The following is a 14,568-nucleotide window of genomic DNA, read 5'->3' as shown; positions in this document are numbered from 1 at the left end:
GCTGGTGACTGTGCTGGGCTGTGTGTAAGAAAATAAATCAGAGGAAGCACCTTGGGAGATAAAAGAAGAGGATGGGCCCAATGGGCAGAAGTAAGCAAGGGTGAGAGAGACCAGGTGGCCTGGGGAAGGTGGGGAGAGTGGGCTCAGTTCCCGATGGCTTTCAGGCTCCTACGGCCTGGCGGCTGTGCCTCCTGCCTTGGGTTCCACAAGATCCCCCCACCAGGCCTTCGCAGCATTGCCCTGTTCTTTGAATAGGTTTAGTGGGCTTCTGGATCACTTCCCTCATGTAGACTGTGAGATTTTTGTTTGTTTTGTTTTGTTTTAGACAGAGTCTTGCTTTGTCGCCTAGGCTGGAGTCACAATCTCAGCTCACTGCAACTTCTGTCTCCTGGGTTCAAGCAATTATTGTGCCTCAGCCTTCTGAGTGACTGGGATTACAGGCATGTGCCACCATGCCTGGCTAACTTTTAAAATTTTTAGTAGACCTGTTAGCCAGGCTTGTCTTGAACTCCTGACCTCAAGCAATCCACCTGCCTCTGCCTCCCAAAGTGCTGGGATTACAGGCATGAGCCACCATGCCCAGCCTAAACTGTGAGTTTCTTGAGGTCAGGAACTATGTCTTGCTCTTCTTTGTATCACCAGAGTGTCATTCAATATATTCGACATGCTCCTAAATTGTTTGTTGAATGAATGATGAATAAATGAATGAGTGAAGACATGTCTGTTGGTAATAGGTTCAGGGCACTGTTTTCCTAGCTGGAGTCTGGCACGGCCACTGCCTTTCTGATACAGAAACCTCCTTCCTCCATAACTACCACAGCTCTTACTACTACTTACATCTTCCAATTTCGCAAAGTTCAGGTTTTGACAAGTGGCATTTTCCTGAAGTACTTTTGCTTAAAATATACTGGGTTTGACACATTGGCACCTGACTGTGAGGGGTGGTGACACCTTGACCTGAGTCACGTCTCCTCAGAAGAAGCCCACTGTGACCCCTGGACCTTCCACTGAAGAAACACAGGGAGAAGCAAGCTGTATGTAGAGAGATATAAGTATAGCTTTTATTTTTTTTTGAACCAACCCAACATTTCCACTGGCAACTGTCAACATAGCTTATGACATGAGCACTGTTTCTTTTTTAGTTATTTTTTTCTTAAAAAATGTGTTTAAAATTAACAGGTGTTTTTTAATTTCTCCCCCGCTTAGAAAATGTATTTATGTCAATGCAGAAAGCCTAAAGATCCGTGGGCAGTTTCGTGATGACATCTTATGTCTGTTTATTTGCGTGTATGTGTGTGTGTGTGTGTTAAAGCCAGGTCCTTCCCACATTTGTTGGGAAAAGGTCTGTAGGGCACAGAGATCTCTTTCTCTAAAAACCCAGGCTCCACAGGATTATGACAACTAAGATTCCTCTTACTGGAGCAAGAACTACCCCATAGGCTGGAAAAAGAGCTTCATGAAGTTTAAAAACAAGCAGGAACGTGGGAGAAATGAGGAATTCCAGTTCCTATCTTGTAAAAATGCTTTCCTATGTGACCTGAGGGACCAGGAGAGGTGAAGGGAGCCCCTTGTTCTCTTATAAAATCTCTTAAGTTTTTACACTACTTCAAGAAATATAGTCAGCTCTCTTTGTATAGAGCATTAGGAAGCAAGAGAGTGGTGAAGGTGACATTTCTCAAGCACATTGACATTTAAAATACAAACTTTTCACTTAAATCTCTCACTGGTTGGATATCTCTTCTCTCCTGCCTCAGGTACAAAGTCAAAGATACTAAGAAGGGCTGAATCCCTTTTGTTCTTCCAGTAGCCCTTTGTCATCACACGCCATTCCTATTTTTGTCCCATCTCTCCTACTTGGTGGGTCTTCCTGCAGAAGGATACACAAGTGGACATGGACACTATAAGACACACAGAACTGGAAAGACTTGGGCAAAGAGGGACAATTGCTTTTTGTATTTGACTTGATTCAACGTAAGTATAAAAAGCTCCTCCTGCTCCAGTTGAAGCTCCTGTAAGATCTTTAGTACCCTGCATGGGTGAGTGAGCTTATTTCTACCCCAATGCCATCACTCCTCCCAAGAACTCAGAGAAAACAGTGAGATGGGGAACTGGATCTTGATGGAGCCAAGGGGTGGTGGGAGAGCATGTGTCTGAAAATTCATGTTTCTCTCTGTTGGCTCAGACCTGGAATTCCTTCGTGGCACCTTTTTCACTCACTTCAGAAAAAAAAAAAAAAGACAAAACAAAACAATAAGCAAAACCTAATGGCAAAATGAAAGCAACCACAATAATGATTACAATGAAAAAAGAACCCCACCCTAGCCACATGAGTGTGACTCATTTTCACGTCTTATCAGCTGAGTGAGATAATAGGGACATATGGAATTGGGCAGAGAGGAGAAACCCTGCCTCCAAAGAAATGAGAGGCAAAGGAATAATCAGAAGGTGGAATAATCAGAAGGAGGTGAAAGGCTCTGACCTTTGCTTTGGGTCAGGGATATGAGGAGGAGATGGGGTGGAGGTGGATTTGTTGCTGTTGTTTGTTTGTATTTAATTAAATACTGTGTAAAGTCGGTGATTCCTCCATTGTTTGATTGATTAAGACTTTGCCCTTTCAGTTCATTGCCAGGGCCTAAGTTGGGTGAAGTTCCTGGGGCTTGGGTCCTGATGCTGCCTCTCTAGGGCAACGCAGCCTGGAGAGGTCACTGGTGGGGAAGTGCCCTTCTCTTAGGAGAAGTCTTAGGCCTGCCCTGTCGGAGGCTCTGTTCTGCAGCTCAGAACCCCTTAATGTAGCAATAGGCCTCTAGTGTGGCAAAGAGTATGTAGAGGAGCCACAGGCTTACAAAGAGCCATGTCGTGGCGAGCTTGCAGCCACGGGGGCCACCAAGCTCCCCTCCCAGGTGTGGCCGCCGTCGGTACAAGAGCACGCTGATGCAGACAAATGCAAAGATGGTGAAGAGGGTGACGGAGAAGGCCAGCGTGCCAGCCGATACGTGGAACTCCTGTCCCTGCAGAGCCCAGTAGATGGCGGCCACGGACCAGGCCAGGCCGATGCCCAGGAAGACATTGACGGCATTGCTGCCCGTCACGTTGCCAATGGAGGCGTCTGCATATACATCCTGGAGGGCAGCAGCTTTGCTGGCAAATGTATCTGGAAAAGGACAGAGACACATGGGAGCTGGCAGGAGGCTAAGGTGTGCAAGGTCTGTCTTCCAGTATGCCCAAAAAGCAGCTTGAGCTGGTGGGCTGAGCCCAGGAATGAGAGACAAGGGCTAGGGGGCCACTCCTACCTCCTAGCTCTGCCACAAGCAAGCCCTGCGGCCCTGGGTAGGTCACATCCCTAGTCTGGGCTTCCCATCCCTCATCTGCAGTGATCTAAAAGGTTCTGAAGGGCTTTCCAGTTCTGATATTTACTGAGTGGGCTTATTGTTCTCCTTTGACTACTTTTTCGGTAAGGGAAGTTTGCCATCCCATAATATCTCCCCAGGGAACCTTGACACCGTGGGAAGCTGCTTGGAGTAGATGCCTGATTTTAACTGTCATATGGAGCATTTATTCACAAACCACCAACAGTTATTGAGCAATGCCTACTGACTCAGCACTGGACGAGGTACTGGATTTTGGGGACAGAGGACATGCTGTGGAAGCATGATGGGGACGTGCAGGGTGAACTGTGGATTCAAGGAAGACGGGGCTCTGTCTTTGTGGTTTTTATGTGTATCACAGGGCCTTGCAGGGTGTTTGACTTTAGATCTTGGTACAGATTGTAGCTATAGGGAGGACTGTCAGAGACATGTAGCCCAATTCTTTTATTTTACAGGTAAGAAAAATAAGGGTCAAATAATTTACCCAAGGTCACATAGGATGTTAGCAAGAGACTTGACCCTAAAGCCCTCAGTTAAGGACCCTTTCCATACCATCAACTATATCCAAAGAACTTCAGCCAAAGCCACTAAATCAGATGAGTGGATCACAGGATAACCTTCTTAAAGCCTCAAATGCTGTTAGCTGTTGTCTTGGCCAATTGCAAGGACTTGGAGCTGCCCAAAGATATCTGCCTGGTTTGCTTCATTATTGCCATTTTTTTTTAGATCTCCCAGAGAAAACCTCTTACCCTGTCTTGCCTATGGCCTTGTTTTTTTGTTTTTTGTTTTTTTTTGGTGTTGTTGTTGTTGTTTGCTTCTGATCCTCTGATACTTCTTCCCACCTCTATGCTTTCCCTCATATTTCCTCCCTCCCCTCTGATAGTTCAGGTTCCCCAAGGCTTGGAGAACAGAGATCACAGGGCATCTCATCCACAGGCCTTCCCGGGATCATCCATCTAATTTCCAACCTCCTGATGCATTTCCACAATAACTAAATCTCTTGCATCACTAATGGACAAATAATCCCACTGGCCTGCGCTGGGGTTTTGGAAAGAGGTTTTCCTAGAATTTGATGTGAATTCAGCTACTGTCTTGAAGGATATGTTTGCTTGGTACAGGAAAGATTTCTCTTGGTCCAGCCAGAAGAGTCCTGCCTGATGAGATTTAGCCTAACCTCCTGCAGGAGGATGCGCTCTGTTTCTTTCTGGGGCAACTGGGATGCCAGCTCCCTGGCAGATGTTCAGAGTTCAGAGGCCCCAAAGCCCCCAATTAAATTAAGTAAAGGACCTGGGCTAGTGCAGCCCCTCTCTACCTGCTAACTCTTACATTCAGGCCCAGCTTCCGTCCTTATGCAGTACCTTTTCTTTTTCTTCTTAGGATTTAACAAGATAACTTTAATTATAGTAGTTGAGTGTTATCTCCTTCACTAGATTATAAACTCCACGTGGAGAAGGAAGCATGTGTATCTTGCCTTTCACTATAGTCCCAAAAACTAGCACAATACTGTAACAGGCATAATACGTGCTTAGTAAATATTTATTCAACGAATAAAGGAATGTCTGCTCATTTTTGTTTGTCTCTGAGTGTTCCTAAGAAAAAGAAAAAGTATGTAATTCATCCTATAAAAAGATAAAAGCCGTGGAGCTTCCTTTGCCTGTTCTGCTAGGAGATGCTTTGTACTCACAGTGTCCTTCCAAGTAGAGGAGGCCAAGAATGTATGTGGGCATTTCTCCTTTGATATCTTTGAGTTGGCTAATCTTTAACCTCTCGGAGATCGCCAGAGGTAAATAGAAGGAGAACAATATCTACATTCTTTTAATTTCACTGTTTGCATCTATTCACATAATGTGGAGGTTAAGAAATTGGACCACTTACTTGGGCATGTAGCTTAACCTCTGTGGGCCTCAGTTTCTTTGTCTGTGAAGTGGGGATAATAACTTACCCTATTTAATAGGGCTTTGGGAAACATTACAGGGAGAAAATGTAAACGTGTAAATTGCTGAACACACATAGTGTCTGTCACATTGAAAGTGCTCAAGAAATATTAGCTGTCATTACTAATGTCATTACTCATCTCTTTGATTGACTTTCGTGCACTTTAAGGGCAGAGGCTCTTTAAGTTCAGATCTGAGATGGTATGGAAGATAATCAGATGGAGTCCAGCGGTCATTTGAACCAGGTAAAATCCTCTTTGCAAATTCAGGCACCTCTCACTCTCACCTGGGACGGAGGTGCCAAATGCCACGAAAACAACAGCTGTGACTGAATCCTTGAGACCAATGGTGCAGCCGAAGTGCGAGGCCAGGTCCCCAATGATGGCGGTGAGCATGCCGATGATGAGGATGGAGACGGCGAAGCAGGCCCAGCCGTGGCAGTACTCTGTGGGGGGCACACAGGCAAACAGCACCTTCCAGAAGACTGTCAGGAAGTGCATGACGTAGTCAAAGCAGGAGGGCAGCCTCTCCTCCCCGGATTCATCCTCATCCTCATCCCCTGCTGGAGGCAAGATAAACAGGCAAGAGAAAGGGTAGTGAGGTCAGATAATCATTCATAAGAAAGTCAAGCCCAACCTGCACCACAGGCATCATCCGCTAGAAGGGGACTCCAGCTGTCTTCCGGGCAGCTGACGGGGGCCAGGGCCACGATGCCAGAAAATAGTTGGGAAACAATTTGGTATGCCTCACCGGTCAATTTGAATGCAGGGCACCAAGGTAGAGTGGGAGAGAGAGGGCCAGGGAATAAGGAAGAAAAGAAAGAAGGAGATTAAGACGGACAAGACAGTGGAGCAGAAAGAAAGGAGGATGCAAACCATCATTCTCAGCAAACTAACTCAAGAACAGAAAACCAAACACCACATGTTCTCACTCATAAATGGGAGCTGAACAATGAGAACACATGGACACAGGGAGGGGAACATCACACACCAGGGCCTGTCAGGGAGTGAGGACTAGGGGAGGTACAGCATTAAGAGAAATACGTAATGTAGATGACGGGTTGATGGGTACAGCAAACCACCATGGCACATGTATACCTACGTAACAAAACTGCATGTTCTGCACATGTACCCCAGAACTTAAAGTAAAATTTTAAAAAAAGAAAGAAAGGAGAACGTACAGGCTGCGTTTTGTTGTCTAGGCAAGGAAAGTAAAATCAGTTCAGCATGGCCACTCTTCACTGGACACCACCAGGGCTCCTCTCAAATTTTCTGACTTGACTGCTGCAATAACCATGGTGGTTCTGGTCATTATCTGTCCCCTGAGGAATGGCTGTCATTCCAGATCATGAGAATATACTGCAGAGCCAGTGCCATCCTCCAAATATCTCATGGGAAAGAGCAGGATGGGCCTTGATTGTCCTTGCCAGGAATGTGGGCAGAGTTGCCCACTCAGCAGCCCTGGAGGGGAGGGTGTGCTGAGGCATGCCTGTGCCTTGCCAACGGCAACCTCTGTCATGTTTTGGCATAACCGGTAGAAGCTGGGTTTTGAAAGAACAGGAGTCAGAACACTTGGGTTCTCATTCCAGCTTTGCCATGAAGAAAATCTGTAAGCTGGGGTAAATAATCTCTTATTTCTGAACCCTAGGCCCCTCCTTTGTAAAAGGAGCGGGGTAGATGATGTGGCCTACATTCCGTGTATTGTCTCAAAGGGGCACAGTCAGGTCATCAGAGGGGGAGCTAGAAAGATCTAAAGCAGGCAATGACAAAAGTGGGGCGGCAGCAGCAGCAGCAAACCTCTCTTCCTGGCTGTCCTTTTGCTGTGGCTCTGGGGCCTTGGGGATATGACCCTGTGGGTTGCTATGACAACAAAGCCTCTCAATAAAATACAAGGCCAGTAGTGCTCGGCAGTGCAAGGAGGCCTCAGTGGTGCTGGGGTGATAGTGACGGTGGTTGGGAGACCCTTTCTGTCCTTGTTCCAACCAGCAGTCCCCACAGGCTGCTAGGACTCCTGGCTGTGCTGTGGGTCATTACTGAGGGAGCCTGTCAGTAAATGCCGAGGGAGGGGTTTGGAATCATCCAGGGTGTTTTGTTGGAGAGTCGATGCAACACATTTTATAAACTCCTAACTCCCACATCTCTAAATCAGAATTGTCCCACATTTTACAGAAGAGGGGGACCAAACAAAAGAAAAGGAAGAACGACAGAAATCAGAATTTATTGAGTTTGGATTTTATACAAGACTCTGTACTTTTCTACCTTTCTGAGAAAGGTAGCAGTAGTTCCCCTTTGGGATGAGGACATTGAGGTCAGAGAGCGTACATTGTTCCACTTCACATAGCAGAGCAAGTATTTGAAACCAGAGATAGCCATGTTTTTCAGTTATGCCACGGTTCTTTTCCAAAGTGATCCAGTGAGGCAGTAGACACCTAGGACTAGAGCTGGGAAGACTGAACACACACGCCTGCCCAGGGACTGGCCGACTGTTAACGTGGCTTTACGCTTCCTTCTCAGAGGTTGCCTGCTTCTCCCAGCAAGGCCAGCCTGAGACGCTTCTCACCTGCACTGACGGTGATGGCCTCCATGAACTGGTCCCTCCAGGAATGGGTCCCCACAACCAAGGCCAGGTTTGTCTTCTTGATCAGTTTGTCCACCGTAGTCTGTTAGGAAGAGAAAAACTGGGAACCATGAAGTTAGAATGCTCAGAACCAATGAGGAGTCTGGTTCTTCAAAGGAATGAAAGATGCCCTGTCTCCAGGGTGTTCTGACAGTTATGCATGGAATGGCCTTGGGCGATCTCTTTTGAGGCAATCCTTCTATTTCCCTTTGTTTTTGGTTGTAATCTTTTTGTTTTGTTTTGTTTGAGACAGGGTCTCACTCTATCACCCAGGCTGGAGTGCAGTGGTGCAATCATGGCTCATTGCAGCCTCAACCTCCTGGACCTAAGCCATCCTCCCACTTCAGCCTCCTGAGTAGCTGGGACCATAGGCATGTACAACCATGCCAAGCTGATCTTCATTTTGTTTTATTTTTTGTAGAGATGGGGTCTCCCTGTGTTGCCCAGGCTGGTCTCAAACTCCTAGGCACAAGTGATCCTCCCACCTTAGCCTCCCAAAGTGCTGAGATTACAGGTGTGAGTTCCTCACTGCCTGGCCTGGCTGTGACTTTTGAAATTGGCTATTTAGAGTAATACAATAAAGAAGAATAATAATGATGTTAATATATCTTGCCCTATAGTAGTGGGTTTTAATATTTTTGCTTTAATAATACAGTTAAACAGTAGTGATAATACATCTCAGGACTTTCTAGCCCACTTATTTCATATTCTATGTTATGTTTCCTCACAATATTCCTAGCATACAAATGGCCAGCACTATTTGTTTCATGTTACAAATGGAGAAACTGAGACCTGGGGTGAGTAAGTGATTTGTTCAGTTTCAACTTCACATATTCACTAGTGAAAGTGGAAAAAAACACCCCAGGTCTTCTGCCTCCCACTTTAATTTATTTATTATTCAATTAGACCTCACTGTTTGCCTGACCTTGAACTCATAGGACTCTTCGATGATGACTTCTAGTTTGGGGTGTTCACCCAATACTGGCTTTCCCATCTCTGCTATCCTCTTGGCCTCTTCTTCCTCCAGAGTCAGCTTCCTGTCTGTCAACTCTGCAACAAAACAAAATCGGACTCACTTTAACACCTTTTCCATTCCCTGGAAGGATACAGCTCAGAGTATTAGACATGGGCAGTGGGTACAAAGCAAGTAACTCTTGGGAATGGGGAATTTATATATATATTTTAGTGCCTCTTTTTATGAAGTACTAAACACTTTATAATCAGACCATGAGAATGTGTCTTGCAGGCTGGGATAAGCATTCCTCTTTCTCTTTCATATGTGGGTGGACAACCTGATCCAAAGGTCTCCTGAGAAATAGCATCAAGTGAAGTTCTCAAGACATTCAGTGAGATGTTGGGGAACTGGGAAGAAAGGGCAAGTGTTTTGACTCTGAACTATTCTGAACTGTTGGGCCTGTTTGTTCAACCACTTCCTGTAAGAGTTCTTGAAGGTGCAGAAGCACATTTATTCCAAGGAAATGTCTACTGGTTTCACAGCATCTTGACTCATTTACCAATAGTCCCTTCTCACGTTGAACAGTTTTGTTTTTTGTTTTTTGTTTTTTTCCATTTTGGCTGGCGAGTCCATTTTAAGACCACTTCTCCATGAAGACATGTTTTCTGGATTAGAGTGAAATAGAGATTGAATCTTTTTATTCCCCTTTGATTTGAAAATTGCTCTTGGCAGCTTGTTTCTTTCAGAGCTCATTTAAACATCTTCCCATCCAAGTCCACATTCTCACAAGCAATTAATTCTTTTATTCAGCTCCTTAATTGTTTTCATTAAAACACAGTAAACCTCCCAGGGAAATCCTGTAGTCCTTGGAAAATCTCAAGGACAAAATGGGTCAGAGGCCAAGAAGGTCTTTTCTCTCTAGCTGGGGAATTGGTGAAGCAAGGGGAGTCATGAGACTCCAGCTCTTGAGTTTGCAAGGAAAGAAATTCACTGAAAAGACTATAAGCCAAGGGTTTAAGTTACCAAACAGACAGCCTTGTATTTTATGTAAGAATTTTCTTTTCTTTTTTTTTTTTTTGGAGACGGAGTCTTGCTCTGTCGCCCGGGCTGGAGTGCAGTGGCCGCATCTCAGCTCACTGCAAGCTCCGCCTCCAGGGTTTACGCCATTCTCCTGCCTCAGCCTCCGGAGTAGCTGGGATTACAGGCGCCCGCCACCTCGCCCGGCTAGTTTTTTGTATTTTTAGTAGAGACGGGGTTTCACTGTGTTAGCCAGGTTGGTTTCGATCTCCTGACCTCGGGATCCGCCCGTCTCGGCCTCCCAAAGTGCTGGGATTACAGGCTTGAGCCACCGCGCCCGGCCTGTAAGAATTTTCTTAGTTGGCCTGCAGGAAGATGGTATGAGAGTGTGCGGAGACTTCCTGAGCTCGCTGTTTTGCTCAGTGTTTCCGGCACCAAACACAGAAGGCAGTCCTAAAATGTCTGGGAGCTGTCCGTGGTGCTGTCCTTCCTCTCGTGCTGGTGGCCATTTTTGGAAACAATGTTTTCTCAAGGATCCATGTCTTTCTGCATATTTCCAAGGCAGCAGACATCCTCTAGCAGCCTGACTTCGTTTAGGCTATTGAATTTGAGTCTCTGATTAGTTAATTCTGAAGGTAAATCTGGGTGAATCTAGGCTTCTGGCTATGAGGTCAGCAACCCTAGAAGCCAGACTGCAAGCTACTCTGGGAAAAAGCTCTTAGAAAAACACACACAGATTCCATTACTTTTCCTTTACTTGCGAGTTTAAGCACCATATCACAATGCCTATCTTAGCAGTGACAGTTTTATTCCACTCCTTCCTCTTCAATTCCCCCATGTCATACTTTACATGTGACACAATAACTTTATACCAATATAATGAGCTCTCCAGTGACATATAAATGTACCTGTCTAACCCCTTGTCCACCTATCAATCTAGCACCATATCCATCTGGCAGGGTATTGATCTACTTACTGACCTGTTCACCCCTGTGGTGACAGTCACACCACAGAAAAACTAGAAAGCTAGTTTTTCCATCTAGCTTTCTGCAAAAAATCCCATTGGCAAATAACCAGTCCTCTATCTTTGGATCTCCCATAGTCCCACAGAGGCTCTCTGTATATATTTGTTAATTGATTGAGCCACACGCCTTTAAGTTAATTCTAGTTTCTAGTTTCTTGGTTTGGCAATAATTCCTGCCTTTTTCTATTTTTGTCATGATCATTCCTTTAAATTCAAATTTTGTTTATTTCTTGAGAGAATTATAAGTCTCCAATTCAGAGGACCACAGTGATTCTGATCACTTGTTTATGTGACTCCTCAGAATTTCAAGTAAAAAGAATAAATGGCAGGTGATCTAGATATTCAGACTGAGTAAATAAACTCTCGGTTCTAGGAACAGGAAGAGAGGCTGGAAGGGGGGAGAGAGATAGAACATGAATAGGATGGAAGATTGAACAAATATTGAAAGGACAAAGAGCTTGCCAGGCCAGGCAAGAATAGGACGTTGTGAACACTCTGCAGAGTGATGCAGCTAGTGCTCTTCCTGCAAGGTGCCTGAGCTTGGGAGGGTGGCTCAGAATGAACATATTCACTTTCTGTCTTTCACCACCAGGCACATTAATCATGTTTGCCTGTCCACCTAGGAAAATTAAAACCAGGATTTGAGATTTCCAGCAGGTTGAAAGGCTAATCAAGTGCTCCTAAATTAAAGATTTGCAGATTGAAAGAGCTAGGAAAAGAAACATTTCCTTTTTCCCATTTTAGCTTCTATTGATGTTTGCAAATATGTTAAAAGTAGAAAGAAACTTAAATTAAATCACAATCTTTGTTATGCATATATGTGGGGTGGGGTGGAGGAAACAGTTGGAACAAAGAAGGCTTACATACCTTCACAGGCAAGAGGATGAGTGAAGTGGAGAAGAAAAACCCAGTGCTAGGAAATCAATACCCTGGGAGAAGAGTGAAGAACAGAGGGTTGGGGATAGCCCTTATCTTGTTGGTATAAAAAAGATGCAAAAAGCCAAGGAAGCTGGAATGATTGTGTTTTCTCCACAAAATAAAAATGTAGGAGTTACCTACATTTTTTTTTTGTTTAAGGCTCCCAGAAGGCAAATGTCCTTACTATGTACACCACCCCTTCCTGAACCCAGGATGTAGCCTGTAGGTGACTTTGAATACCAATGAACTCTGTAAGATGTTTTGCCTCTTAAGTGACCTTAACATTTTTTTTCTGTGTTCAAAGAACTGATGAAATGTAAGATGTTCTTTTAAAATATACTGAAACTGTCTTGTGTAGGCCACTCTGCTTGCACAAAGAGTTATAGTATTGCTAGACATGCTGAAAATGCTTTCATATCTGCTCAGGAAGTTGAATGTTGTTTATGATTGGTTTCCACTCACGCAAGCATACTCTCAAAGTAGGTGCATGTCCTCTACAGCATCTAGATTCTGCACGAGAATCTCTCCAAACTAAATTCTCTAAAATTTATATTTCCAGCCAGAACACTGCCCCAACCCCCTATCCTAATTCATCTTGTACATGGTACATAGGACTTTAAGGGTCAATGACAAATGAACCAAAATTCTAACAATTTAAGCCTCTGCTGTGATGAGATGGAAGAGCTCCAGGACTGGTAAAATTCCAGATTATTTAAAAATTGCTTTTCCTATTCTCACAGCAGGTTTGGTGATTTTCCCTGCAGCCCTTGGGATTAAAGCATTTTTTTTTTTTCAAATCCTATCACAATTATGTTAGGAGATTCCAGCTCTGAATCTCACTGTCTCTTCCCCCACAACATGAGATGGCAGATGAATTAAGACTCAGGAGAAGTCTATGACCCACCATCTCCTTGGTAAGCTTAATTTCTCTTCCTGGTCCCAGAGAGGATCAGCTATGCTTTTACCAACATCCACAGACAGAAGTGATGCTCAAGGAATTGCCTTCCTCACAATTGCTTTCTCATAATTTCTTCATGTGGGAAAATAAATCTCCCAGTCCTTGGGAGAAATTGTCAGGTTAACTTGAGCCTGCAGTTCTTATTCAATAAATCAAAGGACATTGGTCTTAAACCAAATAATGGCACTGGCAAGAAGTGGAAAGAAAAGAGGGGGACAAGACATCTCTTACCTGGAGATAACAGGAGCGCTGTTTGCAAATGGATACCAGACAAGTGGAAGAAAGAAAAGGAAAGAACATTAAGGTCCCATCTTGAAAGTATTCCCAGGTTTTGTGGTTGCTGGCAGCATAAGGAAAGCAGTGAGCTTAGTAGGTGAGAGCTCAGCAGCCACATGCAAAAAGCAGCTTTGGAGCATGCACAGAGCAGCAGCAAGAGGTGTGAGCCACCAGAGAGGCTGCTGAGCACCAGGTCCCTGGTGAAGGCATTTGCTCCCATGCTTTCCCGGCTGCCCTAAGGGCTAGGAATAGAGGAATGAGGATGAGGAACCAAGTGGGTGGGTTGGTCACTCATGACTGTGTAGGATATCAGGTTATCACATCCATTCTGTAAAAAAAGGAGTGAGAATCCAGTTATCATGAAAACTGTGTAAGTTGCAACCCTGCCAGAGTGGCTAACTTATCAGTGGCAAAAATGACCATGGGGCTTTAATGGGAGCTCAAGGAAATAGGTAGTATTGTGCAAGAGTAGAACAGTGCCCAGGTCTATGTCTTCCATCCCTAACGACTTAGCTGAACTCATGCTCAGCTTCTCAGTACCCATAAGGTTTCCATGACCACAAATGCCTTCCTAGCTACCATGTTGACTAGAACTTTGACTTCCCCTAAAAGGATGACTTAGCAAAAATGTAAGTCCTGCAGAATGTTTTCCTTGAATGGTTTGTCTTTACTATAGATCTATCCTGGAGGTTAGGGCTATGGGCTCCTGCCATTTTGTATCACCTCTGCTAAGCAAAGTCCCTGCATGTGGTAGTGTTCAATTAAGTTTGGCTGTTTGCTGTCTATTTTGGCAACTGTCTTTTCCATAGATCTCATGGTGCTGCATCTCTGGTTGGGTGATCTTTCTGTTTCAGAAAGCACAGGCTAAATCAGAGTCCAGGTATTCTGGAACAGAGAAACAGTCATACCAACAGCTGTACATAGATGGGAGATGACAAATGCAAGGTCCCTATGTGGATTGGGAAACTGAGTTAAAGACACACCCAATACAGGTTGTCTCTAGCCCTTGAATTTGTACTTATGCTGAACCCTCTTAGAGTTTAAGATCTAAGAATTAAGGAAACTCTTGTGACATACCACATTTTCATTTCTATGGTATCTTAGTACAGCCCCTCACTCCTTGGCTCTCAGATAAAGGTCTGGGAAGAGCTTGCCACATATTTGTGGTGTAGTTGGTGACTAATAGAGATTGCTGAGGAAGGAGTGTGTGTTGTGGGGGAACTGGGGGGACAGGTCTGTGAATTTTTCTTTTTTTTCTAAGAATCTGCAGGAATGCAAATCAGGCCTGTGATCAATCACCCTATATTCATAGCCATATGTGGATCCAGAGTCTGCATGATACATAAACAAGGCAGTTCACTTTTTTAGGTATCTCCCATGTAGAATTCCAAAGGTTAATGGATCAATGATTTTCCTCACTACATTGAGATAGATAAATACAGATAGGCAGATGGATGAATAGATAGATAGATAGATAGATAGATAGATAGATAGATAGATAGATA

General features: G+C 44.5%; 1 protein-coding gene across 5 annotated transcripts in view; it reads right to left on the bottom strand.

The window, feature by feature from the left end:
- Nucleotides 1-1,035: 1,035 nt before the first annotated feature.
- Nucleotides 1,036-14,568, bottom strand: part of SLC8A3 (solute carrier family 8 member A3) — a 142,981-nt gene continuing 129,448 nt past the window's right edge. For 2 of the 5 annotated variants that reach the window (XM_023230233.1, XM_023230240.2), the window contains exons 4-8: nucleotides 13,019-13,036; nucleotides 8,841-8,956; nucleotides 7,859-7,958; nucleotides 5,586-5,861; nucleotides 1,036-3,151 (exon numbers count right to left, since the gene is read on the bottom strand). In XM_023230233.1, coding sequence (XP_023086001.1) covers nucleotides 2,775-3,151; nucleotides 5,586-5,861; nucleotides 7,859-7,958; nucleotides 8,841-8,956; nucleotides 13,019-13,036 — 887 coding nt within the window. In that variant the 3' untranslated portion in view covers nucleotides 1,036-2,774. Of the gene's footprint in view, nucleotides 3,152-5,585; nucleotides 5,862-7,858; nucleotides 7,959-8,840; nucleotides 8,966-13,018; nucleotides 13,037-14,568 lie in introns of all 5 variants that reach the window. The other 3 variants (XM_023230247.1, XM_023230253.1, XM_023230225.1) reach the window with 2 other exon arrangements.

The sequence above is a fragment of the Piliocolobus tephrosceles genome, chromosome 6 (genome assembly GCF_002776525.5).
Source record: "Piliocolobus tephrosceles isolate RC106 chromosome 6, ASM277652v3, whole genome shotgun sequence".
Taxonomy (NCBI): domain Eukaryota; kingdom Metazoa; phylum Chordata; class Mammalia; order Primates; family Cercopithecidae; genus Piliocolobus; species Piliocolobus tephrosceles.
Note: the sequence above shows the minus strand (reverse complement) of the source record. Positions and strands in the feature narration are given on the sequence as shown.